General features: G+C 37.2%; 1 protein-coding gene across 2 annotated transcripts in view; it reads right to left on the reverse strand.

Annotated features, from left to right (window-relative positions):
- Positions 1–249: 249 nt before the first annotated feature.
- Positions 250–26,068, reverse strand: part of EML4 (EMAP like 4) — a 145,142-nt gene continuing 119,323 nt past the window's right edge. For both annotated transcript variants that reach the window (XM_057367670.1, XM_057367669.1), the window contains exons 12-24: positions 25,676–25,771; positions 23,388–23,522; positions 23,033–23,168; positions 21,100–21,251; positions 19,526–19,651; positions 19,276–19,407; positions 18,614–18,681; positions 14,734–14,822; positions 13,433–13,530; positions 9,307–9,394; positions 7,944–8,042; positions 3,427–3,557; positions 250–3,104 (exon numbers count right to left, since the gene is read on the reverse strand). In XM_057367670.1, coding sequence (XP_057223653.1) covers positions 2,640–3,104; positions 3,427–3,557; positions 7,944–8,042; positions 9,307–9,394; positions 13,433–13,530; positions 14,734–14,822; positions 18,614–18,681; positions 19,276–19,407; positions 19,526–19,651; positions 21,100–21,251; positions 23,033–23,168; positions 23,388–23,522; positions 25,676–25,771 — 1,815 coding nt within the window. In that variant the 3' untranslated portion in view covers positions 250–2,639. The remainder of the gene's footprint in view (positions 3,105–3,426; positions 3,558–7,943; positions 8,043–9,306; positions 9,395–13,432; positions 13,531–14,733; positions 14,823–18,613; positions 18,682–19,275; positions 19,408–19,525; positions 19,652–21,099; positions 21,252–23,032; positions 23,169–23,387; positions 23,523–25,675; positions 25,772–26,068) is intronic.

The raw sequence follows: 26,068 nt of genomic DNA on the forward strand, positions 1-26,068 counted from the left end.
CACTTATCAATTAGCTAAAGAAGGATAATTGCCAGTAGGCTCTTCATGACAAATGGGAAAGGGAAATGTCACAGAACTTTTGAGACATAACAGCAATATKTAGGTCTGCCAACATTATTCATAATGCTGAGTTAACTTATTTTTAGACGGACTGGGAGGTTATCAAAAAAGCATATGAAAAAGCTCTTTCAAAATCACGGATCCAGACATTGCAACTGTGATGACCGCATCTACTTTATATACAGAAGGAACCAGAACAGACATGGAGAAAGACACTGCAATATTTTGATTCTTTTATTTTTTTTTTAATCTTCAAAGTTTTCTGCCTCAAGACAGGAATGCATGATAGATAGAAATGGCTCAAACATCTTCACATGAAACACTCTTAATCATAATTCATTCACAATTATTTTTCTAAAACATCTACAGTTACATAATCCCACCCATTTCCATCCATTATCACAGATTTMATTATTTGTTAAACAGTAGTTGCCAGCAATTGAAAGCTGTAAGGCTTTTTGCATATTAGTAGAGTCTTCTGAACTACACAAGAATATCACAACTCTAACTCTCACTTACATGGCAACCCCAGGTGACAGATGTTCCAAGAGAAATGTGTTGCTTATGTGGAGTTCATAAAACGACAGAGCTCTCTGTGCCTCGTTAGCTCTACTATTCTTTCTCATTTACTAAGATTATTTTCTAAACCTACAGCATATTCCTCATTTGTAACCAAGAACTTTGATGAGCTGACCTTTATCTTCCACTGCTGCTATTTGGCAAATTTGCAAGTCAGGCATACTAGAGCTCTCCAGTAAAACTCTATGTACAGAGCACAGTTTAAACAGATGGGTTGCTTGGAATCCATATCTCCCTCCATCTGAAGGGAACTACTTTGAGGTTCTCTGAAACTGTTGTAAACAAGAGGATATTTTTTTTCTATATATATATATGTGTGTATATATATATTTATATATTTTATATATAAATGTTCTAAATGTCCTTTGGGAGTCCATTTGTTTTTATCTTTCCAAATGATGACTAAATACCTGATCTGTAGCATTTCTCCTGAGAAGATACTAGTAAGGGAATGACAGTTTTGATGCACTTTGGAATGGCACAATCACGTAAACGCTTGCACAATTAAGACTTATGAACTCATCCAAAGTTTCTAAACATGATATTCTAACTAAGAACTAAAATATCAGCACAATGCAGCAAGTTAAAAAAGAAAATTCTATGTAATCAAAATATAAACAAGTACATAGGAAATGGATATCTGCCAGTAAAACKACACCTTTTTTAAAGTAGGAAATGTATGCACTTAAGAAAAAAATGTAGCTATCTGACAAACTTCGTAAAAAAAGTACTTTCCAAATGCATAATGAATGCCAAGATATCCCGTAACTGGCCAGGTATAGCCACATGAGAGCTGCATGGCTTAGAGCAACCCAGGGAGGGATGGGGTGGAAATAAAATCACAAAAACAATAGATCAGCAAGTCTAGGGAAAACAAAACAAAAAAAAATCACATCATCATCATCTAAATTACTGTATAGTTATATCACAACTGCTAAAGGAGCCAGGGAAAAAACAGAAAGTAGAGGCTGAAGTTTAATGATTCTTAAGAATTACCTCTAAAAACTCAGAAGAAAAAGTTATCAACTTACTAATTCTAAGCACCAATTTAATAATTTAAGTTAACTATATTTATATTTTTCATACTAGGGATGGAGCAAGTTCTGCTTGAAGGCTTAAAGTTTAACTCTGGAGCCCATCTGACTTCTGTGTTTTGTCATGCTTCCTCTGCTGCTCATATCAAAGTCACTGTAAAGATTTTCTCATGTTTCCAACTCTCCAGGCAAGCAATTCTTTGAAGAGAMAATTATGTCCTATAGTTTAAGTCAACTTTCAGGTCATGAAAAGTGAAACACGCAGAATTTGGTTAGTCTGCTACTATAGAGTCTGTGAAAATGGAACAGCTGACACCATTCCTCGACAGGATTTGCCTTAGAACTAGCAGCACCCAGGGCAGACCAACTTTGAACACATTCAGACTCCATGAGGAATTAGCAGTGTTAGAAAATTGCATATGTTAGATCAAGAAGGTATCGCCATACACATGGCATTGTTACATTATTTTTTCCTCTATTTTTCTCATTAAGAAAAAACAAAGGAAAACAGCCCTMCAAAGAGCTTTTTGGTTGGTTTTTTCATTCTGTTTGTCTTTGCACCTGGAAAAAGCAGCACAGTGCTCCCCAGCTGGAACAGCTCAGCACTTCCCATCAGCTCAGTTCTTTCAGAAAGCACTTTCACATAGTTAAGGTGGTCTACTTCAGCTAATTCTCAGAGCAAACCTTTTTTCCAGCATGTATTTCACGCCACTTCCCGACAGCAATTTCAGAACTGAAATGGATCTATGGTAATGTCCACTACTAACTGCGACCAGATCTTGCTACAGACCATCAGGCCCTTGGGATGGTTCCACATGTTGAACTGAAGCTCACACTAAAAATCCACTGAAACTCAAAATCTGGAGTGGTCATGAATCTCAGCTACTCTTCCCTATTTGAACCCTCACCCTTGTAATGAAAGCACGCACACCAAGGGAAAATAACAACTGCCTTGAGCTGGGAGCATTAAGACACTGGTGAGTTATCCTGCTGCTCTTCTGTGACCGTGGACTCGCTGTGCTCCTCACTCAGCTCGTTGGAGGGCTCCTCATAGCTTGGCTCAGCAGGGTCCAGGCTGCTTCCCTCGCTTTGCTCCTCGCTTTGCTCCTCGCTGGCCTCCGCAGACTGCTCCAAGTTGCTCTCCAAGGAAGCCGGAGAGCTGCCAGTTACATTTTCATTTTGGTTCATTTCGTTAAAAGGCTGTGGGAGATGCGCAGGAGACTGCACAGCGTTTTCACTGGCAGGGATGGGCACTTTGSTGGCACCGATATCCAGAACAATGTCATTTGGTGGCAGAGTTACCTTCTCCACAAGTTTCCACTGAATAATACTCATGTCTTTGCCTCCAGTTGAGATCAAGTGACCATCACTATGAGTGAAGCTGACATTTGTCACATGACTACTGTGAGCACTGTATTTGTGACTTGGGGCCTATTGAAAACAAGCAGAAAGATAATCACATGTTGACCAGAAGAGCACTTGAAACACAATATTAAAACTACYACTATTTTTGCTCTGCCCTTCAAGAGAGATCTTAGTTCACAAGAGTAAAGACTTTTATTTATGTTTTTTTTTAGTTATATTGTTTTATATTTATATTATCTTAAACTTCCTATTTTATATGTAAGATTAATGAGGGTTCTTGGATAGAAAATAAGTATTTGCCTGCCAGGTTCCAAAACAACTATGTTGGAAGCAAGGAAAGCTTCATGCAATGTAAACAAGCACATGGACTAGAATATTCTAGACTTACCTTTGGCTTGGAACAGGGATACTGAAAGAGATGGACCTTACAAAAATCATCAGCAACTGCTATCACTTTTCGGTTATGGGATCTGACAAGGGCATTTATGTCTGTGCCATCTGATCCTTCAGGCCAAACTCCTAGGAAAGTATACAGCAGATATTCAGCAATGGAGGTTTCAGAAGCAAATTAACAGACAATTCATGAACAAAAAAAAAAAATCTATAAAGTTGTAAGAAAAGGCAAGATGAACAAAAGGTAAGACAGAAATTCAACTGGGAAATGGAATGTGGATTGCATTAAATGTCATTATATTTTGCTAATCTAATGCTGCTCCCCCACCTCCTGTTCTCCCAAATCCTCAGTTTCAGCCAGGATAACATCTCGGGCTTAAAACATGTTTCCTGTCTAAAACCTCAGTTTTGTTTAAACCTTATCTTTAGATAAAGTTTGCTGCCAAAACTGGTAACTCTTACTACTGTCATTCATGCACAGATGTTGTAAAAGCAACAGTGATGCTGAAGCATGGGACAAACCCAGGTACTGTACACTATGGTTCTACTGGTTTCTTCTCTCGTTTGTTTGACTTCTTGTATTTTTAAATCTTAGTATTTGTGTAACTCAAAGAAGACAACTGATTGATGATACTCTGCAYAGAAACACAGCCTTGTGTGAGTTTCATGCATGTAAGGGCTGTCAAGTGCTCAAGTACAATACAATGTGGTTTTCAATTAAAAAAATGACAGATGTGTCTAGACAAAAGAATAACAACATTTTCTAGATGAAAAACACTGATCAAATTTGGCATAGGGGAGACTATAAACAAAATTTTCTAAACAAAAAATTAATCCCTTAGAGATGCCCATAACGAAACAGACAATCCACATCTGCAAGGAGAACTGAACTAAAGGTAAGCAACAAAATACTCATTTATGCCAAAGGTAMAATGTTTTTAAGCTCAGACCAGGGTTTCTGATTAGGTCTAGGRGTTAGGAGGAATTTCCCCCCATCAAATTTCCCCCCAACTCCAAAAAGCTGTGTGTCTGACTGACTGAGAGGAATACTGATTATCAGATATGAAAATACCTTCTTTCTCCCTTACAGCCACTGACTTTGGTACAATAAAAACCATATGCTGTTCACTATTTCATAMAACACAAAAAGCCAACTCAGAATTGCCTTATATTCTTGTTTTTAAGCAAAATGGCAAATAGCATTTAACTTTAAAGCTGGTTTTTTTTTCCCCATTCTTCAGTGGGTGGAGTAAGAACTTTATTTTCTCTGAAGAATAACAAAGGCAGTTTGCTAAACTTGTTACAATGCCAATAAGCTACACAGTAGGTAATTTACTAAATAAAGAYATGAAGTGCTAAGGAAAGTATTCAGAAACATTTTAGTATTCTCTCATTGATGAAATCAAAGTGAAAAATGTATAATATTTAAGAATTTTCAAGCAGGTCAACATGAATGAATTTTGCCTTTCCTCATTCATTCTATATATGAAATACCGTCATCATGTGGGAGTAATAAATGCCTGAAGTTTCRGTTACCACCTTAGGCAGACTTTGACAAAGAACTATGCAATTTCCTCTTCTTTTTAATTTCCCGTTATTTTTAATTTAAGATTAAAAGGACTAATATTCAAGATAGAAGCTTTTATTAAACATCTTTTATGTTYGCAATGTCCTTTAGTGGCTCCAAAGGCAATCCTTTGTCATAAGACAGCAGGATTTGCTTTCAATGCATCAGGAAAACACGAAAAAATCCAAGACATTAATATGACTGAGTCTTGAGTTCTTAATATAACTGCAAAAATTCTGAAGAACTGCAAAAATAATAAAATTCCCTAAACAATAGGACTTTATCATGAGGCACTACAGCAGTACTTCAATTTAAAAAATTCTGCTAAACAGTAAGCCTCTCAAAAGAAACTGCTCAGACAGAAGTGTGGGAAATGTGCAGCAAACCAGAGASTGACTTCAAGTGCTCGGGGTGCAGAGTGATGATACTGCTGAGCCAATAGAAACAGCAACTGCCAAAAGGAGTGATGCTATTCTCATCCAAACCACATATTTCCATGCTTTTCCTTCTGCTGACAACAGTGTGATGTCTGATCCTATGGCATACTACCCACAGAGCTGAACTGTAAAACACATACCCCCAAAAGCTCAAATCCCACAAACGTAACCCCCTTTCCTGAACATCAGTGAGCAGCCCCCGGCTTGCTTGGATCCCTGAGCCAGCTGACCCTTGGGTCAAAGCAAGACTGGGAAATATCTGATAGGTTGGCTTAGCTKCACTGTCTGATTTAATGGGAAAATACTTGCCTTTGTCTGAGGCCAAACCATAATTTTAAGATTCTGCAAAGGGTGTCAGACTAGCAGACACTATAAAATTAGGGCGTGATGAATCTTGGCTAGGAAGTTCAAATATATTCTGTCTGTCTCAGAATACCRTCACATTATCTGCTTTATCTACTTTGTTCCCAGGTCCTCTGGAACACAGAAGACTTTGAGAGCAGTTGAGACAAATTAAACTTAATGCAGAGTGCTTAAAGTTTGTRTTAATCCAAAGGAGAATGCAGACTRTGACTTATCCATCAGATGACTTATCCACTTTTAAAAGCAAAAAGTAAAATGGTTTCTCGAAACAGTGATTATGGGAGCTGCTCATGTCCAGCCTGRCCCCAGTCACTCGTAGCAGCTTCCATCTAATATCTGTTAAGAGGACAAAGCCAGTGGTCTAGACATGAAAACAAACTCTTTCTGCGTTCCCACATCTCACCTCCTTACGTCAGGAGTAAAGGACACTTCTGGGAAAGCCCTGGGATTCAYAGAGCTGCTCCCCTTATTCTGTCTGCTCTACCACAAAATGTAGCAGTAAAAGTTCAGTAGCAACAGAATCTGCTACCTCCRCATTTCTGGTAGATTTAAGTACTCTCTAAAAAAATGTAAAATGTTTCAGCTCCAAGMCTATTCCAGAAAGAATATGCAGTCCTTACAAAGTGTTTTCCTTGCTCCTGGAAAAGGCATTATATTAGCATCAGTTTTGCTTGCCACTTTCTGTGGCATCTCCTGAACCATCCAACACTCCATTTAGAAAAGGGCTTTTGTGCTGCACTATTATTTCAGTCACAGTAGCAAAGCCAGTGAGGAAATGACTGGTGCAGTCCAGTTCCTTGTAAGCCYAGGCTTATGTGAAAAGAGCTTCAGGAGGATACATCCACCACCTTCCACTTCACTCAGACAGACTGAATAAAAACACCTACAAATATCTAGTTCCAGTTCTCAGGCTAATGGAAGCCAGTATTTTMATCAAATAAGCAATAAGCAACAGCATTCAGCTCAAGAAAGTGCACACTCCTGTTTATTTCTGCTACCTGCCTCAAGYTCCAAAGAACTCAGATATATTTATGCAGCTTATCAACTACTGGGCTTCCTTCTCCAGTCCCTTTATTTTTCCTGTTCTGCCTCAGATCTTTAGTATCCAAAAAGGAAATGCTGGTTATTAAGCACCCTCCACTCCACCAATATGCCACGCAAGTATGTCAGTGCTAGCACTCACACCAGTCCTTTGAGGCTATATGCTCCTTTGGGCTATAAGCCCATGACAGTCCTTAAATATGCATGAGAGATGTCAGAAGCTACAGAAAGGACTCTACTGATTTTCTTCTATCCTGCATGTAAACTGGTTCAAAGTTGAACTCCGGTAGCTGTGAAGAGAACATTTGTAGACCTAACCCTCACCTCTAAAACATCCGTTGATTTACTTGCTTTTGCTATTTCCACCAATATGAAGAACAGAGGCAGGTGCCTGATCTCAGTGGTGGAAGACAGACATTCAGCACCTTGTTCACACAACTTCAAATGAGAGACTGAACCTTTCTTTTAAACCCCTTACAGAGGGGCACCTCACTTAYGTCCAACAGAGCTGCCTACAGCAAAAGCAGTTTGAAGTGTTTTGCCACAGTCTAAAATGGCACTAAATGGTACTATTAAAAGCAGATCTGTCAGCTTTGTAAATTGTTTTTGCACATTTTAAAAGAAAACGACTAGGTAAAAATCTGTTTACACTTTCAAGCATTTTTACTGTTTACAGAGTATATTACTCACTTTTGACTACAGGTATCAAAGTGCTGGCACGATTTTAATTTATAAACTACAACCCACACTCACGCACTCTTGTTCTGTCCCAAAACAAGGTAAGCAAAGGAGAACACACAAATGAGCCATATGAGCACTTTAAAATATAAGCTTTTTGCTTCAGTGCCTCCAAACTGGTAGCCTGAAATGACAGTGGGAAAGTCAACCCCCAAACTTCAATAACTATAGAAATCAATTGTACATTGTCCATAGAACACTTGGTGATCTTTATCACAGACTAATACTGTGGTCAGTCATTTTGGTCTGTAATCTCAGCACCATCYTTAATAATCATTAACAGTGCACTTCTAATGACAAATTGAAGCAAACAAAACTAYGAAAGCACAGCATTAGTAGCTTAAAAACAAGTTAAACAGTGCTTACCAAACACCTGGAAGCCTAGCACACAAGTGTATGTTGTCCAATCTATATCCTTACAGTCAGAACGATTCCTGATGAGCTTACAGCCACTTGGAATGTCCCCTGCAAAAAAAAAAAAGTGAATGATGAGTTATGCAATACAAAATCATGTTTACATACATGCTCTTTAAAGAGATGCTAATGCCAGCAAGAAAATGAATCTTAAACCCAAWCTGGAATTATACTGTAGAGGCAAAGACAGTCCAGATCAGATGCAGATACTTTATCAAATCCAGATACTTGAAGCTTTACTTGGTTTTTATGAGTCATATTTACTTCTCATTTCCCTCTTCTGATAGCATAACCTCAAAAACACTTCCTGCAATTTGAGTACCCTGCTACTAACTCTACAAAATGCTTTAATAGAGTCTGTAACATAATAATTTCTTCTTCCTACCAGCTCCACTGATGTGCTAAAATTCAATATATCATTCAGGAAGCTGTGCTTTTAAAACAGTGAGCAACTACTGCCAGAGATGTCTTAGACTGCTTTTCAACTTTTAACTAGAAAAGTAAAGATTGTCTCGCAATACACCAAGCCATGGTCACAGTTCTTTTCTTCCCTATATATGAAATTCTATGCACCAACACTTCCTTTTGATAGACTGCACTATCTAGATTTGAAACCTAAGTTGTGACAGGCAGAAAAAACATGTTAAGGTGACAGACATTTATAAACAGCTAGCTATTCTTGCCTGTACAGGGAAAAACTACAATCCTCTTGGATCTAGTTCAAGCCATAGGAAGACAAGAATACAAAAAAACAATTTAAAAACAGATACACTACTCATGTTGAACTTCTGGCATAACCACTATGTATTATATTCATGTTTTCACATATTAAAAAAAGACAAACACAAAAACATTATTACCAGTAACTCATGAAAGTAGCATTACTGCTTTTCTTAGTTTTCACCACCACCAGCCAACATAACGTTTCAAACAAGAAACCCCAGAAGAGAACTGTGGCACAGGTCCACTGATTTTATTCCCCCAAAATAACTGGTATTGTTGACACTAATTAGACAACTGTATATATTATTTTCAATCTACAGAACTTTTGGCCAACATCAAAATGTAGAGCCACTTGTTCTGTAAATTCTGTGCTGKTAAACTGATTTATGACCTTGTAAAGAAGTAAGCTATATTTGGCATTGCCATTAGGTAACACACAGCTCTGAATAACATCAAGATATCAGGTTACACAAGTTCAAATCAGTCCCTTTGTCAGGAAGCATTTTGTACACTCCTGATCAAACACACTTTCCTAAATATTCTGACAGCTAATACRTATTTCTGTTTCCAGTGTATTTAATTTCATACTTACAGTATAGTATTTCATAGTCTCCTGAGTTTGACATTATAAACTTGTTGTCCGGGGACCAGTCAAGGTGTGTAATATAGCTGGAATGTCCCTGAAGAAGAATGAAGTAACACCAGTGTTAAAACTTAGTTTKAAGTTAGAAGCTTAGTTAAGAAGCAGAAGTTGCATCAACAGATGGGACAGCTAACAGCAAAAAAATTTAAAAAACAAACAAACAACAAAAAAAAAAATCACCTTCCCACCCATCCCAGGTCTGCTGCAATTCACTTGTGCTCCTTTAAAGACTCCCTACTCACAGTGCCACTTGCTAACAGCTAAACAAATGCAGACTGGGCATCAKGACTCTCCCACTCTCCCTTGTCAATCCTGGCCCTCTTGGTCTCCAGAATGATTTACTCCTAGAAGGCATGATACTAAAATACAGATGAGCTCTAATTTATACKGGAATTAGGAACATGCACATTGCTACTAATGGAGAAAAGGAAGTAACTTGCACAGGATCAGTTTTAACTCCTAACAAAAAAGTGACAGAAYTTTTTTATTTCTCTGTCCCTTTAAAGTAACTTCCATTAAATGCATGGTCATGCAARTAACTTTTGCTTATCCTAAAAACTTGGGATACCTTGGTTAGCAACCACCATTTAGAAGTACAATATCGTGGACCAGTGTTACAAGAATATGATTTTAAGTTCAAAGTTTTTTTGTTCAAAGTTTCTGCTGTGCTTCTTGCACTGCACCCTGTTAGTGGGTTAGCTWTGAAAGGTGTCTGCCCTACAGGCACTGGGTCATCTATATTAAGAATCAAAACCCTTTGGTCTAGTTGTTTAGGTATCACCAACAAGAGCACACACTGAGGGTTAAACACCTGGCTTTGGTTTTGAGGAAGAAAATAAATGAAGCTGGACAGAGTACTTATTCTATGCACGAACTTTTTTTGAGGTAGGCAAAGTAATAATAATAGTAATAAGAAAGCTGTGAAAGGGTCCAGAGAAGCCACAAATTGATATAAGGCAGGAATAATGGGTAACATATTAATAGAAGTGACATCCATGTCACTCTTTCTCTTCCACCCTTCCGTTTCCTATTTTCTCCCCTTCACAGTCATTCTACCAGGCAACAAAATGCCACATTCTTGACAGACACATGTCCATTCATGGTCCTCCCTCTGTGGACATTATGAACAAGGTGTCCCTCACCCCCACAGGGTGTCCTGGCCCAGCCTGCAGCAGCCATGCCAGGGCCATTCAGAAGCTCTGCACTGGCTGCTGTGCCACCCACCATGCCAACTTCCACAGAGAACTCTAAGAGATCCTGATTGCTTCCAGAATTACATATAGGAATATACCCATGGTCCATCTCCCTGTTCCTCTGTGAGTGATTGCAAAAACATTTAGGAGAAAAGCTGGCCTTTTTGATTTGTTTACTTATGAAGTAGTCTGTGCCTCAAGCAGAGGAACTGTGTATTGACATAACTGCTTTGCAGTCATGGGTGAGACATATGATACTGACATGCAAACTTGGTATTTAAAAAAAAAAAGTGCATAACTGGCTAGAATTTTTTCTCCTCCTCTTATTTTCCAASTCTTCCAATTTGCAATCGAACTCCAACATGGAAAAGAATTGGTCAGTCATTTACTAAATCCTGCCAGACATTTGGCAGCTGTTARAATTCCTGGGGGCGGTGGGGTGAAGGAACAAAGCAATTGGCCAGGGGGCTCCAGGCTGCAAAATCCCTTCAGGCAAACGATCACCAAATGATGAACTGGAACACAACATTKTTATCATATTTGCAATAGGAGGATCCCGTTTTCTATTAAAATCTTTGGTAGCTGTTCACTGACAAGGCAACATTTTACTTTTTCCTTTTTTGCACCTTTATATACAATGAATGCAATTATTCATATTATCATTGGCTAAGAAAACTATCTGACTAAATGGAAGCTCCTTCCTCTGTCGCCAGTGTTTATCTATTTCAGACTCCAGTGGAGCAAGGTTCAAAAATGCCCCCAGGACAGGCACACTTATCATTTCAGGTTAAAGCCAGTGTACCGAACACTTCAACGTGGCTGCCCACGTGGCTTTCAGCCCACAGCCCTCTTAGTAACTGCACAGCACTTACCCCTCTTTTRCTAAGATATCTCTGATGCAAGACAAACACAGACAGCTCCAGCTCCCCAGGAACTGCTGACACGCTGGAAGTTCATACCCAGCCCATACCTCCACACTGCTGACTGCATAGCTGRAGCCCCCCAAAACAGCTGCATTAGTCAAAATGGTTGTTTAGGCTTATCTGAAGTTCTGATCACAGCCAGCACTATCCCTCACTATGGAAACAGGCCCACAGGTCACAGACTTGCCTCTCCAGCAGAGGCAGAATGGCTGGTTGTGACTGAGAGGGGATTTAAACCTAACAACAGGCATCCAGCCCTTATGCACCAGCTAATGCTGGTTAAGTAGATAAAATCCTTCTGAAATAATTCAAATAATGTATTCAAGCTGGAAGAAACAACCAGAAGTTGACTACCAGGAGAACTGAGTCATACTACTTGGAGGTCACCCGTGAGGCTACTGAATGACAGCATGCCAGAAGGATGCAGTGCCAGGAGAGTGCTCCGGGTCCTGAGCATGCCTGGGTGTCTCCCTGCTTAGCATCAAACTCGTATGGAGCCGCCAGGGTGCTGGCAGGCAGCACAGGGGAGGTGCAGGGCAAGTGAAATCGGATCAGCAGCCTCGCAGTGAGCTCTGGTCAGCCCCACGTCACTGCCTTTTGCACTGGGAGAGTCAGGGAGCTCAGCCCCAACACAAACCATGCTGCTGGTTTTGTATTCCACATACAGTCACTCACAATAAAGGAAAAGGATTACTGAAATCTGCTTTGAAGCCTTGATACTTCTGCCTGGGTATTGAGTGGGTATAACAACACTCAATTCTCCCAYATCAATTTTTACAAACCGCTTTCCTGCCAAGGCAGGGGGATAGAGGGACATCCAGATGCTGGTTTAAATTACAATATGCTCTCTCCCAATACATAATACATAAAAATAAATTATCTCATATATCTTCAAAGAGCTCACAAAGACATTGAAATACATAGCAAGCTAAATATTATGCATGTTAAGATTAGACATCTCCAAGTGATTTTATACTCTACAGTTAAAAAAATAAGTGATGCGGGGAAATGCTGTACTGAGGTGCCGATATCCACTGCCTTATGCACCAGCCCCACTGGGCTCTGGTCTGAGCTCCCTGTGAGTTCTGCCCTTCCCCAGTACATGAGCTCAGACAGGGATGGGGCAAACCCAGTGCTGCTGCCTGCCCTGGCAGCCCTGTGCCCCCCGCAACAGCTGCACACAGATTACTCTGACCCCAATGCTCTAGCAGCACAGAAATGYTTCACATTTCAAAGGTGAACCTATTCTTTTGATATAATTTGTAAATTCCATCAAGTTTCACTTGTTCTTTGTGTAAGTATTTCTACTAATGTAAAAAGATAACTGAACTTAAGGACAGAATGTTAAATAAGACTTATGGAAAAATGGGTTGTGTTTTTAGCACTGGAACAACCTCATCTAAGGGTAATGACTGATATACTAAACTACTCATGCTACACTTTAATCTATTTACCCTAGGCCACATCCCTCAAGTTCAAATTTTGTAGTACAATTACAACAGAAAACTGTGTATTTATGACTTCCAAGAGTATGCATTCTAAAGAATTACACCACCCTAACGCTATGCTGGTACAATGACTATTTTACCAATGTGGAAAAATACCTCCAAACAAATGTAATATTTTCCTTGAACAAGTTKCAGCATAAAGGTACAAGGCATTTCTCCATTTTGCTGCTAACTTCCCTTTTTAGACAAACCAAGCAATAGTCTGATAAATYAGTCACATTTGATGCAAAAGTGATCACCAAACACTAAGAGCTGTGGTACCCACTGAAGTTTACAATCAATCAAATGGTAGAAAACACTCTTTAAAACATATAACTAAAAGGGRAAAGCATCAGTCCAGAGAGGACTTAGTGTATGTATAACATCATCTTAGTGTATATATAGCATCATCTTAGTGTATGCATAACATCAAAATSCAAGAACTAATGGTTATATATGCTCCAAAACTTACAGTGCATTTTCCATATCTGCTATATTTTCKTCCATTTTCTGTTACTACGTAGAGGTAAATAAAGTTGTCGTGGGATCCAACTGCAAGTAAGGTGCCATCTACAACACAGAATATTTGATACAAATAAATAGTGTGTTTGTTTTCTGAATTTTAACTATTTCAGGTTTAGCACTAAGACCATAGCCTCAGTTAAACTGCTCTTTATGAATTGTACTGAAGGACTCATAAACACTTACATTATGTTGCTTTTCAGCTTTACCTGTTTACTTTGTGGGTATGTTTTTCGGAGAAGTTCTTTCACTTCTGCTTTTTTTAGAGTARGTGTTCAATGGACAGGATATAAACCCTCAGACTGCACTGGATTTCTGAAAGTTGTTGACAGCAGGCCAACTTGAGTTTCATGGATCATAAAAATGCAGAAGAGTACTTACTTCTACAGATAACTTTGGAGGTGTGGACTGCATATAAATCAGCACTACATGTCTAAAGACATGGAACATTCAAACATTATAAGCATTTCCTATTCTACATTGCCTCCTTTTCAAAYAAGTATGGCGACAAAGAGCTGCTASRAATCACAGTCAAACACCTCTAGTGTCAATGAACAATGRTGATTTAAAATAAATTGCTGTGTTTGGCACATGTGGCAGCAGCAGAGGAACATTTTGCTCACTGACATTGCATGTGAGCCAAAAACAAACAAGAAAAAGATTTACAAGGGTGTTCTTCCATCCTGTTTTAATAGAGAGGAGTCAGCCTGTGACAATTTGTCATGTCATGTCTGAAGAGGAGACTCAGCACTGGTTTGGACTCCATGTAATCCCAGAGCAAACACTTGAGAAACAGTTCTGAACTTCCAGACAGACACAGGCTTAGTTTTACAGGTTTGCATTAATAAACTTGAAAACTAAGAAGAATATTAAAATAACACTGAAATATTAAGCTTTTTACAGACTTTTCTGTTAACATGTCAACTATTTAATTGAGAATCTTTTTTTTTTTGTGAGAAAAGCTAACATTTATTATAACAGGAGAGTTTAACATGAAGAAAAGACTGAGAGGAGAGAGAAAGGTGCAGAGAAAGGTGCACCATCATGAGAAAGGTGATGGTGATTGCAGTTACAAAACTCCAGGATTTCACACAAACAAATCTGCAAGCAAATCCTCAGTTACATATGAAGCCTCTGAAAAAATCTTTCCAAATCTGTGCCTTTTCTAATGCCTGGGGGCTAGTTTAACACCATTTAACAGAACATCCATCTGGTTTATCAGAATTATTCTGCCTGTACAAGTCTGCCTACCTACTGAGTAGCGCATCACCGAAAGCTGTTCGTTGCCATCAGTGTGTATTGAAACCAGATCCCTCGTTTCTGCATCCAAAACAAACCACCTAGAGAGAAGAGAATTCCAGTAAGTATCACTTCCACTAAACAAAAAAACCAAGTGAAAGAGCCATAATCACTGCCTGCCTTCATCTTCTTATGCTAGCCCCTCAAGGGCAGCATAAGAGAACATCTGTTTCTAATGGAACACTTTTCTGGTTCACAAAGCAATATGAGTTTTAGTGAGCAATACATAAAGGATTCTAAATACCGTTCAAATATTTTTTCCTTTCCCTGAACACTGTAATAATCACCAAAATGTCTACTGGACAATAAACATGCCACCAAACAGATAATATGACTGTATCTTATCATCATTAAGCCTTAAGGCTACAGCTGAATTTCATTCTACTTCTTCCCTAWTTTGAAGATAAGTTTTGATATAACTGAGCTTTCAATTTTTCTAAAGCAAAGTCAAAAATAAAAAATACAAGTAGTAGGTGGAAGTGGAGAATATTTCCATACTCAGTGTAAACACAAATCATATTCTAGTTTGACTTTTTTCTCAATCCTTTTAATTTCTATGAATAATTTTGTTAAACTAAGAAGATATAACCAACCACTCACTAGAATCACAACGTTCATAAACTAGCATTTCATTTTATATTTCCTGCTTGGATAATTTACAACTAAGGTAATTAATTACATGTTTTTATTATTTAACAATAACTTTTATCCTGCAGTATATTATTTATGAGGCACATGTGAAATGCCCAGCGATGCTTACAAAAACTCACTGGCACATAGACCAAAATGGCCACGGACAGCAAGATGTGCARGATTAGCAAAACCTGAGCATTTTGCAATGGGTATGATGCCCACCTAACTGCTAAATAAAGTTAACATTAGTAACAGAGAGACAATGAAATTTAATAAAAAATGTATTCATACACACAGATCACGAAAACAGAAGGTGTCAATATGGCTGAATACACTGAAGCTGTGCTCAGAATTTAATTTCTTTGCTCCAAATTTCTAGTCTCAYAGCCATGTACATTTGCTACAGCAAGGTTTCTATACAGAATGGCAAATGGCAAGTTCACAAACTGTGGAAATGAGCAAGGGAATTCCACCCTCTGTCTCATAGTGAATTCAGTGGAACATTGCTAAACCTAGGACCATTTATTCCATAATAAAGCTGTAAAATGAACTCCAGGAACAACATCACACATGGTTTTCTCTGGGTGGGGATGAGATTCCAGCTCGTGTTCATCCAGTGTCCAACAGCTAGGCATCTGGAAAGCAGCCTGATCCCAATGGCTTAAAACCAGCTTGTGGTTAGAGAGCCACATGAAAGAAATTAAACAAAACACGCATTAAAAAAACCCAACCCTAYRTGCCATRGACTGCTGAATAATCTGTGTGCAAGACAGACAGAACCAGTGGAAAACAGGCAATATGTAGCTCTATTGCCTGWTTTACTTCCTTGTGGCTCTGGCTTACACTAACCTTGCTCTTCAGCCTTCAGTTTCCTTACCAATGTTAGTACTTTTGTTAGAATATTCTTAGACTTTTTTCCACAGTGCCTTTGAATACTCACATGCTTAGTACTCAAGATATTCTACATGATTAGTCACAGAAAAGTCTATTTCTCTGCAAGAAGAATTAGTTCTCTCCAAGCCAGGCTTATTCCCAAAMAACTGATGATCAGGCACACTGTAGGTATTTAAAGAAGCGGTAACAAAACCTGCAGTAGGACCCTTTGCAGACAACCCAAAAGGAGAAATGATACTGAAATATTTATCATGGGAAGTAATACATGAAAAACCCAACAGGAGCATGATGCTTGGCCTGATAAAAACCACACCACTGTGAAAAAACTGACAAGTAGAGGAAAAAAGGTAGAAAATTCAGTTTACTTTTGATATATCAATTTTAACCTCCAAACCCAATTTATCTTAGAGCTCCATTCCTTGCCTGTCATATTGACCTCTGTATTGAAAGCTGGGCAGCACTAGAATGGTAACAGACATGTGTAAAGTTTGGGTTTACTGAGTTCTAAATAGGTAAGTCTCATTTAATATTTGCTTAAAAATTTTGGGCTATGAATCAAATTATTAAAAGACTTACGATGGGTTTGAGATTATTTTTTCCTATGTCAATCAAGATATACCATGCAGCCCTCTTTCCTTGGGAAATAACTCCCTTGGACCAGATTTTCTGGCACAGAAAGCACTGCATCATKCTGGTGGGTAGGCAGTAATTTTAAAACTGTTTTGTTTATCTTGACTCAACTCCATTTATTTCTCATCCACTTATACACTTACCAGCTCAGTTTCATTTGTATATCTCAAACCTATCATTGAATCATACAATTTCAGAACACATTAAAATATAATGTCGAAAATATAACTGCTCAGTTCCAAGAAGAATAGGGTAAAAAAACCCCAAAGAACCCCAAGGCCATATCATAAACTTCCTGAACACAGCATAAACTGGTTGCCTCAAGTAAATTAAAAAGAATTTAAAYGGCATGTGCCAAGCTTAAAATGTAACACTAAATGCTCCAGGAGGGGACAAAAAAATCAACCAAAAACAAGCAACAGACTGAATGCTTTGGCCATGCAATATACCTTGACTGTGCTTTGATAAAAGGTAAAAAACATCTAAAAACTCTGAAGAAACATAGCCTGACCTTTTCCCTTTTCCCTGTTTCAAGTACTCTCAGGCCTGTATCTTCTGCTCCGTTTCATGAAGACAGAAACACTTGTTCAATTTAATGTCATAATTTTAAGATGGAAAGGTTCAATGTGGTAATCAAATATACAAGAGCTCAGCTAGGTTTTTATTAGAAGATAAACTTGGTTTTGTAGCCTGATAKTATACCTAAATAATTTAGTGTAGACTGCATCTTCATCTCAGAGAAGGAAACTCCCTAAAAATATCTAACATCTCATTTTTCCAGGAAATTTTAAGGGTGTTGCATATGCTCAGTGGTTTCTAAAAACCAAACTTCATGTTTTTAGGCATGACTTTAGGGATAAAAAAACCTTCTAGTTGGTGAATTAAACACACAAACACAAAAAAACTCCCTATTTTCTTACATGCAYTAGGTATTATTTTATCATCAATTATCAACCATGAGGAATAACTGAAAAACAAAACAAAAATGCTAGTAGATGTAATATGGGCTCCTCTCACCTTCTAATGCTATGAATATCCTATTTTTAGTTTTAATTGGTACACTAGTACGCCCYTATTGGGAGACGATATCAAGCCAGAGTCTGACTATGAAATAAAGTAAYTTTCTTCTGCCACTGAAAGAAGCTCAAGTTAAAAAGATTCAGTTTGTGCTTTGACATCTTTCAAATGCAAGATGATAGGAAGAATAGGAACAGTTCAGTATCACTTCACTGAAGCAAAGTGATATATTGAACTCTGTCTTACACAAAAATCAAAATACTAATCTGTTCACTTGCCTCTCCACCTCAGTTTAAAAGACTGCAAGTATGTTTGATTCAGAAAAGACAAAGATCTATACTGTATCTGTCTTACAAAGAAATGTAACGTGCACAWAACATTAAAATATATGATTACTATAAAGACAATAAAGAGTGCTCATGGAAACCACTGCAAAAAATAGTTTTAAAAAAATCAAGATCTGGGCTTCCATTTAAAAAGTTGTTAAAAACCAAACCAGCCTAACAACCATCARATAATTCTTCTGTCTTCATCTAACACTTGTAAGATGCTCTGCCCCTTTCAGCCATGCTTTTTAGGCTCCACAACCTCAAGCAAAAGGAATTAAAAGCAAATTAATTACAATTATAAGGTGACACCTCAGCTGGAAGATGCTTACCTGCCCGAGTGTGTTCCTATGGCGACCACGGCTCCGCTGGGATGGAAATCCGCACAATGTCCCGGCTCCTGAACCGAGAGGCACAGACCCGTTATTGCCCCRAACACCTCTCCTTATACCAAAGCTAGCCTAAAAGTCTGAGCTGAGCTGACATAGGAAAAACCAGTCAGCTAGCAGCATGCTACTCTTTATACAGCTCTTCTTTCAATGAATTGGTGAGATGCACTACAAGAGCACTTTGTGAGTAAAAAGCCTGAATTTATTTATAAAAAATACTTTGGCTTGGATATCAGCACAGAACTAGACAAACTATGAAATGAATGACAGTAAGGGAAGGACACCTAAAGCCAAACCTTCACAACTGTATAATATCCTCTTTAGATTGTTTGAATAACAGGGAAAAAAACCAAACTGTAACAAGAATAAGAGACTAAGATTTATTCAAGTTGGTTTGTCAAAATGACATCAAGCAATGGAAACCAGATTACAGCCTACACAAATTCTGATGAGCCTTGTTAAGTTTATCAAAGCTTCCAGATAGCTGTTCTTAAAAGCAMAACTATATGATTTTTGCTTGCAATCAGGTGGGACAAGGATGTTGCAGAAACTGAATTCTTTTTCCTGTTTTCCAGCTTTATAGTTAAATTAAAGGGTTGACATACATCTAGCAGCCTGGTCCATTCCAGTGTGTGGTCCACAGAGTTCCACATACAAACTTGTCTGTCTTGGGCACATGTTAAAAATAAGTCTTTGAAAGGATGAGATGCCAGTCCCCARAGTTCATCTGTATGTCCCTAGAAAGAAATAATATGTGATTCAACAATTAATAAAATTAARAATCTTAAAATAACATACCAGCAGAGAAAACCTTACATTGTTGGGTTGTAGTCTGAAAAATGAAGTTAAGCTCACCTGTACTTCTACTACGAAACCATCRTTAAATGTTCCCCTCAAAACAAAGTTTCGTGAAGTACCCACTAAAAATTGATCTGCTTTTCCTTCTGCTACTGCTCTGATTGTTCCATACTGGTCAGGAACCTGGGAAAAGAAATATCTGTCAAACCACATCATGCAYCTTGGTAAGTGCCTAATTTTGCAGGCCATAAATAGTGTACAGCAACGGTACCAGAAGTGGAGATCTCTCAGTAAAAAGGAACAATTCAGTGATGTATAAAGTAGATCAGGGCTTGACCCAAAACATCCTTCATCTATTTGTTCAGTACAGGCATACACGAAGATCTCACTCCAAAATAATTAGTTTTTTCATTTTAATAAATTTCAGCATAAAAATTACAAAWGAAATTACATGGCTTTTAAGTGTCAAATTCACTAAACAAATGCACTCCACAACCCTAAAAGTCATATTAGAAGGATAAACACAGTTACTATTTACTTTTGAAAACACACTTTGAAAAACAAGAAAAWTTTTGTAGCACACAGTAAATGCTTCCTGATTTTCTTAATGCTTCCTGATTAGCCTTAAGCAAATGTTCATATGCCTTATGTCAGCAATGACTCTGAATTTTAATTACTTTGTTTATTGAAGGCTTGAATTCTAATACACTGCTTTCTTTTATGGTGTGCAATTGTTTGTTTTCTAAATGATTTATCTGAGAAAATACACTAGTATTAGTCACACAAGACAGAAAAATCAATCTGTCAGGGTTCTGGTAACATAAAAAATTAGCATTAACAAAAGGAAAACAGAGACACTGATGAACAGAGTGTGTTATTTAAGCCTAAGAATTGTACATGATAATGATAGTCAATGCTTACTTTCTCAGCCATGTTTTCTAAATGTCAGTATTAGATTAAAGGCAGTAACAAATTCTAGATTGAACGTACAAAAGTGTTACCAAAAAAATGCTGCTATAAGTAGACAATAGGTAAGTGGAGTAAACCAATGTTTAAAGAACTATTTAAGGAGAACACGATTTCAAGATAAAGGAAAAACAAGATTTTTAAAAATCCAATATACATAACCTTTTCCAGTTCATGTCCACTGCCCTAGCACTGCCATGCAGACAAACCACAAAGAATAYACATATTCACTAAACACCCGGTTTAGGATAAATTTAAAAGTCCCTCATTATTAATCATTGAATACAGAATACCAATATGTACTCTACTATTTGTTTACCTTATATCAAACATTCTACTAAAACCCTCATATGCTACTGACATTGTCTTTCTCTAGACAGGCAAACGTAACAAAAACACAGGCAWTACCAAAGAATACCCTCAAAAAAGATAAATTAAAAAAAAAATAGCGAAGGGTTTTGAAGTAAGAAAATTCTTAAAATTTCTGATCAACTTAAACACAGGAGAACTGAAGTCTCACAGGCTCGTTTATAAACTAAAATTTAAACACTTTTATTATAAAACAGCAACCAGCAGATATTCTTTCATCCTAAGAGCGGGGAAGGCTCTGTCTTGCAATCCAATACCTTGTTCAAGGTAATCTCCTTTCATTCTTGCTTTCTTACCTCAATTTCCCTTTCAGGATTCAAATCATGATCCCACAAGATGATCTTTCGGTCTTTCCCACCTCCAGTTAGCAGCATTCCATTCCTCATCTGACAGAGTGTGAACACACTGCCATCATGAGCTTTGATTTGTCTGCTTATCTGATATACTCCTATATGCACAAAAAGAAAATAATAAAGAACACTGCTCACTTTTTCACCTAGAGTTTACAAGAAGTTTTGCCTTCAGGCAGAAGAATGAAGTGTATAATAAATAATTACTAAGAGCCTGACAGTCCAAATGTATTGCAAACACAAGGTGGTAGTGTTTTCTTATAGGATAAAAAAAATAAAACAAAGGGCCTGCCTTCCTGAAAACAACTTTTTTTTGAGATTTATTGTCCTGCAAAATTTGAAGGAAAAAACAACAATTCATAAAATGCTTTCATTTCTCTGCTTTCCAAAGGAGCACAGTTTTTCCAGATGCAAGAGAAACAATCTTTTAGAATAACAAAATATTTAGCAAGTCATTATCAGAAAAGAAGTACAAGAAACTAACAGACTTGTTGTCCATAGTCTTTTGGGAATAAAAACCAAATTATTTATAGCAAAGTTTCCAGGATGCATGAACCTAATATCTAATGCTGGATGTTGCCACACATAAAAATAGTACAACGAGCATTTGGCATCTATCAAAACAGCAGTCTATCCAAAGGAAAATACTTGGAAGAATGAAAGACATGAGAAAATTAACCAACAAGGGTAGCAAAAGAAGCCTTTCACATCCTAATCAGGTCTTCATATCAAAAGAATTGCTGTAGGAAAGTAATTTACAAAAACCACAAACCAAACAACATTCTGGTGCTGCATATTTTCAAATAGCAATGACAGAAAAAGTGAAACACCACCCAGCTAAATATGAGTTTAACTTTGCTGACTCTGCCTATGGCTCAAGTCAGTTCAAATCAGTGTGCTCTCACACTGTGAAAGAGTAAGAGATCAAGTCCTGTGACCAATCTAATGTGATAAGCCAACTAAAAATCCCACATTTAGTTAAGCCAATGAAAATAAATATTCTATTTGATAACACTTCAGGTTATACTGAGAAGAGATTGTTTTTGCACAAGAAATTACAAATTRAACATCAGATAATTTGTTGAATTACTTTTCCATTGCAGTGAGCTTGAAAGAYGAGAAAAAGATTTACCTACTAAAACAGACTGTTAAAAATGTACTTTTTACATGAAAGTTTTCCTGGCATACCAATTTAAAGCAGAGTGTTTGAAATAGATGCCAAGTAAAATAAATTATCACTGAATTTATGAGTTACCTTAGGGCTCTGCTGTGCCCAGTCTGCATATGTTGGGTAACAAATCRTTTTCCTTTCTTTTTTACTTTGCACCAAAGAGTTAGCTTCATTTCAAATTTCAATTTTTAAATTTTTTTTAAAGTATATCACACCTTGAGTTTCTGCTAAACCAGGAACTGTTATTCATGTAACTGTTCCAACTAAGTATTGTAATTTTATATCATATACCAGTCTTATTAATGTCAGCTCTACCACTTAATGGTATTCCTCTGAGACTAAGCATGGTGAAACATAAGCCTTAAGTAGTAAAGGCAGTCTGCAGAGTCCCCAAACTGATCCTACAGCCTTTTTCAAATTACCAGATCAAAGGAAAGCTGCTTAACCATATTTTTTTTAAATGCAAATCATTTAGATGAAGTAGTTTTCATTCATTTCAGGCACAGCGTCATTAATTATTAAGACACTCCAGACTGCTCTTAAGCCAGCAAATTCATAGGACTTGCAGGAATTTAGTACCACCTGTTATTTATAGGAAGTGTATGCTCTGAGTGAGGCCCKCTTCTCTATTCCTTCCCTAGTGTAATCCTTTACATTTGTCCTCTACAGACTATCTAAAATGTTTGATTAATTCTGAATGTATCCTACCTTTAGCTCCTTTTCCTGGAGTAGCTTCTACAGTAGTTTTGCCCCATATAAGTATTATCCCACCTGAGTCTCCAGTGAGCACATCACCATTTCCCAAGAAAGCCAAACACTGAACAAACTTGGGTTTCTCATATTTCTGAAACAAAAAAGCAAGAGAAAGGGATAATTGTACATGTTAYATAATTAGAATAATTCAACCACACTTTTACATCCTGCATACACATAAGCAGAATTAAGCCTTTTTTTTTTAATGTTTACCTCTCTGATCAGACAGTACACGGTAACAACGAAGCAAATGTATAGAAAACGTGATTTCCTTTGATTTAAAACTGTCCTGGTATCAAGATATTATTACCCCAAATATCCCTTGCTTCCTTGATAATGAATTGCCGCTCCAGGTCCAGAAAAATATATGAGATTTGCCACTTGTTATTATGGTATTTGCATCAGTTGGATGGAATTCTACAGCAAGAACAACTTCATTTGTAGTCTGAAACAATAACAGAAATAATAATTATTCAGATAGGACATTAATACTAGAAACACATGTAAACACCCAAGTTTCAGAATGGAGATATGTGAAACTAGACAGCTCATCGTGTGCTTGAAAGTATTCCTAAGTGTTCTATGCTAAGTCAGCTGTCTGAATCACTGCACATATTATTTTATATATATTGATTTTTCACATTCCAAAGAGATCTTTATTAAACTTCAGTACACAAGTTAGGGTTTTACATTCCCTTTTAAATCACAAAAGCTTCTACTCTCTAAATAGGCAAGACTTCTGCCAAGGAAAATGAAAAATGCATAAAAGACACTTTTTTGGACTGAAAACCCTGCTTAGGTTTTACACAGACCAGTCTGCTATTTTGGACAACAAAGCTGTGACAGAGGCATTAAGACAATGATAATACAGTAGGATTATATACATCATTCTCTTTCTCAAATTCTATGAAAATTCTTTTGGGTTCTTTGTTCTCCTTTCCTCCTTACAAAGAAGAAAAAGAGAAGCCTTCATAACTCAAGACTGAAACATAAGGTCCCCCCCTTTGTATTTTTACTGGCTGCATATACTGTTACTGAATTAGCAACATCTTAAAGTATTTTGTACTTTACCAATAGATTTTACAAACATAACAAACTGACTGGTCATTTACTTAACTTCTAATGTATATTCAACCAAACTGTCTTTGAAGACAAATCTCCTRGAGGCAATGACTACAAAACAAGAAAGTAAATGCACTTATTTCTRTGGGATTTCAAAACAGGCTGCCCAGAGAGGTTGTGGAGTCTCCTCTGGAGATACTGAAAACCCTCCTGGGCACRATCCTGTGCAACCTGCTTTGAGCCTGCTTTGGCTTAGGGGTTGGACAGATGATCCCCACAGGTGCCTTCTCTGATTTAAACCCATGCTTTAAAGGACTACACATAAAAGGGCTGTTGAATCACATCTTTGGGAGAAACTTTTCCTACTTCACCACTTTTGGGCTTACTTTAAAAAAACAATTTTCTTAAGTCTCCTTTTTTTTCATGGCCATACTTATTGAATTACATTTCTCACACATGTTTCACATGAGCAAATCTGCTRTATCAAAAAATCATTTGGAACTTAAGGACTGAAAACTTTAATGGTGTTCAGCTGAGAAAAGGCTTTTGATTTGCACCCCAGGTCAAGGGATGCAACTCTGCTCATATCATCTCCTGTGGAAGGTGCTTAGGATACCGTAAGACCAAATCCTAGATGTGAGTAAGTACTGAAGGGCAAGCTATCCCTGCCAAATACTTTTTAGCCAATTCTGAAACACCAAGGAACTCCATGGAGAGCAAAAGTAGTCAAAACATAATGTCAGTGAACAGGAAATRCAAGACATATRCCAAATARTTTCACATAAAATATCAAAAAGGAAATGAAAATACTGCCATAGAATTAAATTAAAACTTATAGAATACAGTTAGCATTGGTCAACATAATCTGAAGAAAACAGCTCAAACCAACCTGATTTTGTTTTCTGAAATGACAAGTTTGYAATGATATAGACATATATGCTTGTAGAGCGTGATTTATAAAAATTTACAAATACTCAGTTCCACAGGCATGTAATACTTGTTTGCTTGATATTGGACAACATGAAGGATTGGGTGTTCCCAGTGAAATCAGCTTTATATGAGCTCTGAGTGCAACACTTCTGAATGCATCTCACTGGTGTGAAATTTAGAGAGGTTCAAAAAGAACCAGGAGAGCAAAGACAAGACTGCAATCCTCAAATGAGGACTAGTGATCGGAATTTGGTTCACACAAAATTGAAATAAGGAATGTCTAAAAGTATTTTATTTTTTTAAACAACTACAGACTGAATCTTCAGTTTAGTTTCTTAAATTTCTCCGGATTTGTTTAAAATTTAAAAAAAATTGACAATTGCTTTATTTTAATTGGCAATTAAGGATGAGCAAAATGTAATTAGAAACCCTTCAGYATTCAAAACCCTTCCAGTAAATAAGTTAAGAATACATTTCTGTGGAACTCTTAAACAAGCASTATTACACAGTTGCAGTTTCCAAGTAAAATCAAAAGTGCGTCTCACAAACTTGTATTTATGGGAATAAAACCACTTGTTTYTCAGAATATTCATTTGCAAAAATTACCTTTATTTCTGCTATTTTTGATTTCTTCTGCCAATCCCACACAGTGAGCATATGCTCATTAGAGTCATCAATTACACACAAATGAGTACCAGAATCCTAAAGAAAAAAGAAACAAAAAGTACTGACAAAGTACTATMATACCCAACAGAAACAAGGCAGGGCAGAAGTATTTAAAACCACAAACRTACAAATATAAATTAAACAGGTCCTTTTAAAGTAATTACAACCTTAATATACATGGAATTTTTATTTTTCTCTTTCTTAAAAACAGACACAGGTTTTTGTATAATCTCATAAAAAAAATTACCATGCTTCATATAATATTCTAAGAAAGCTTTAAAAGTATCTTACCAAGTCTTTACTTGGTTTTGTTTGTTTTTATTGCTTGGGTTT

The sequence above is a fragment of the Malurus melanocephalus genome, unplaced genomic scaffold (assembly GCF_030028575.1).
Source record: "Malurus melanocephalus ecotype Western Australia unplaced genomic scaffold, MMel_1.1 scaffold_82, whole genome shotgun sequence".
Taxonomy (NCBI): domain Eukaryota; kingdom Metazoa; phylum Chordata; class Aves; order Passeriformes; family Maluridae; genus Malurus; species Malurus melanocephalus.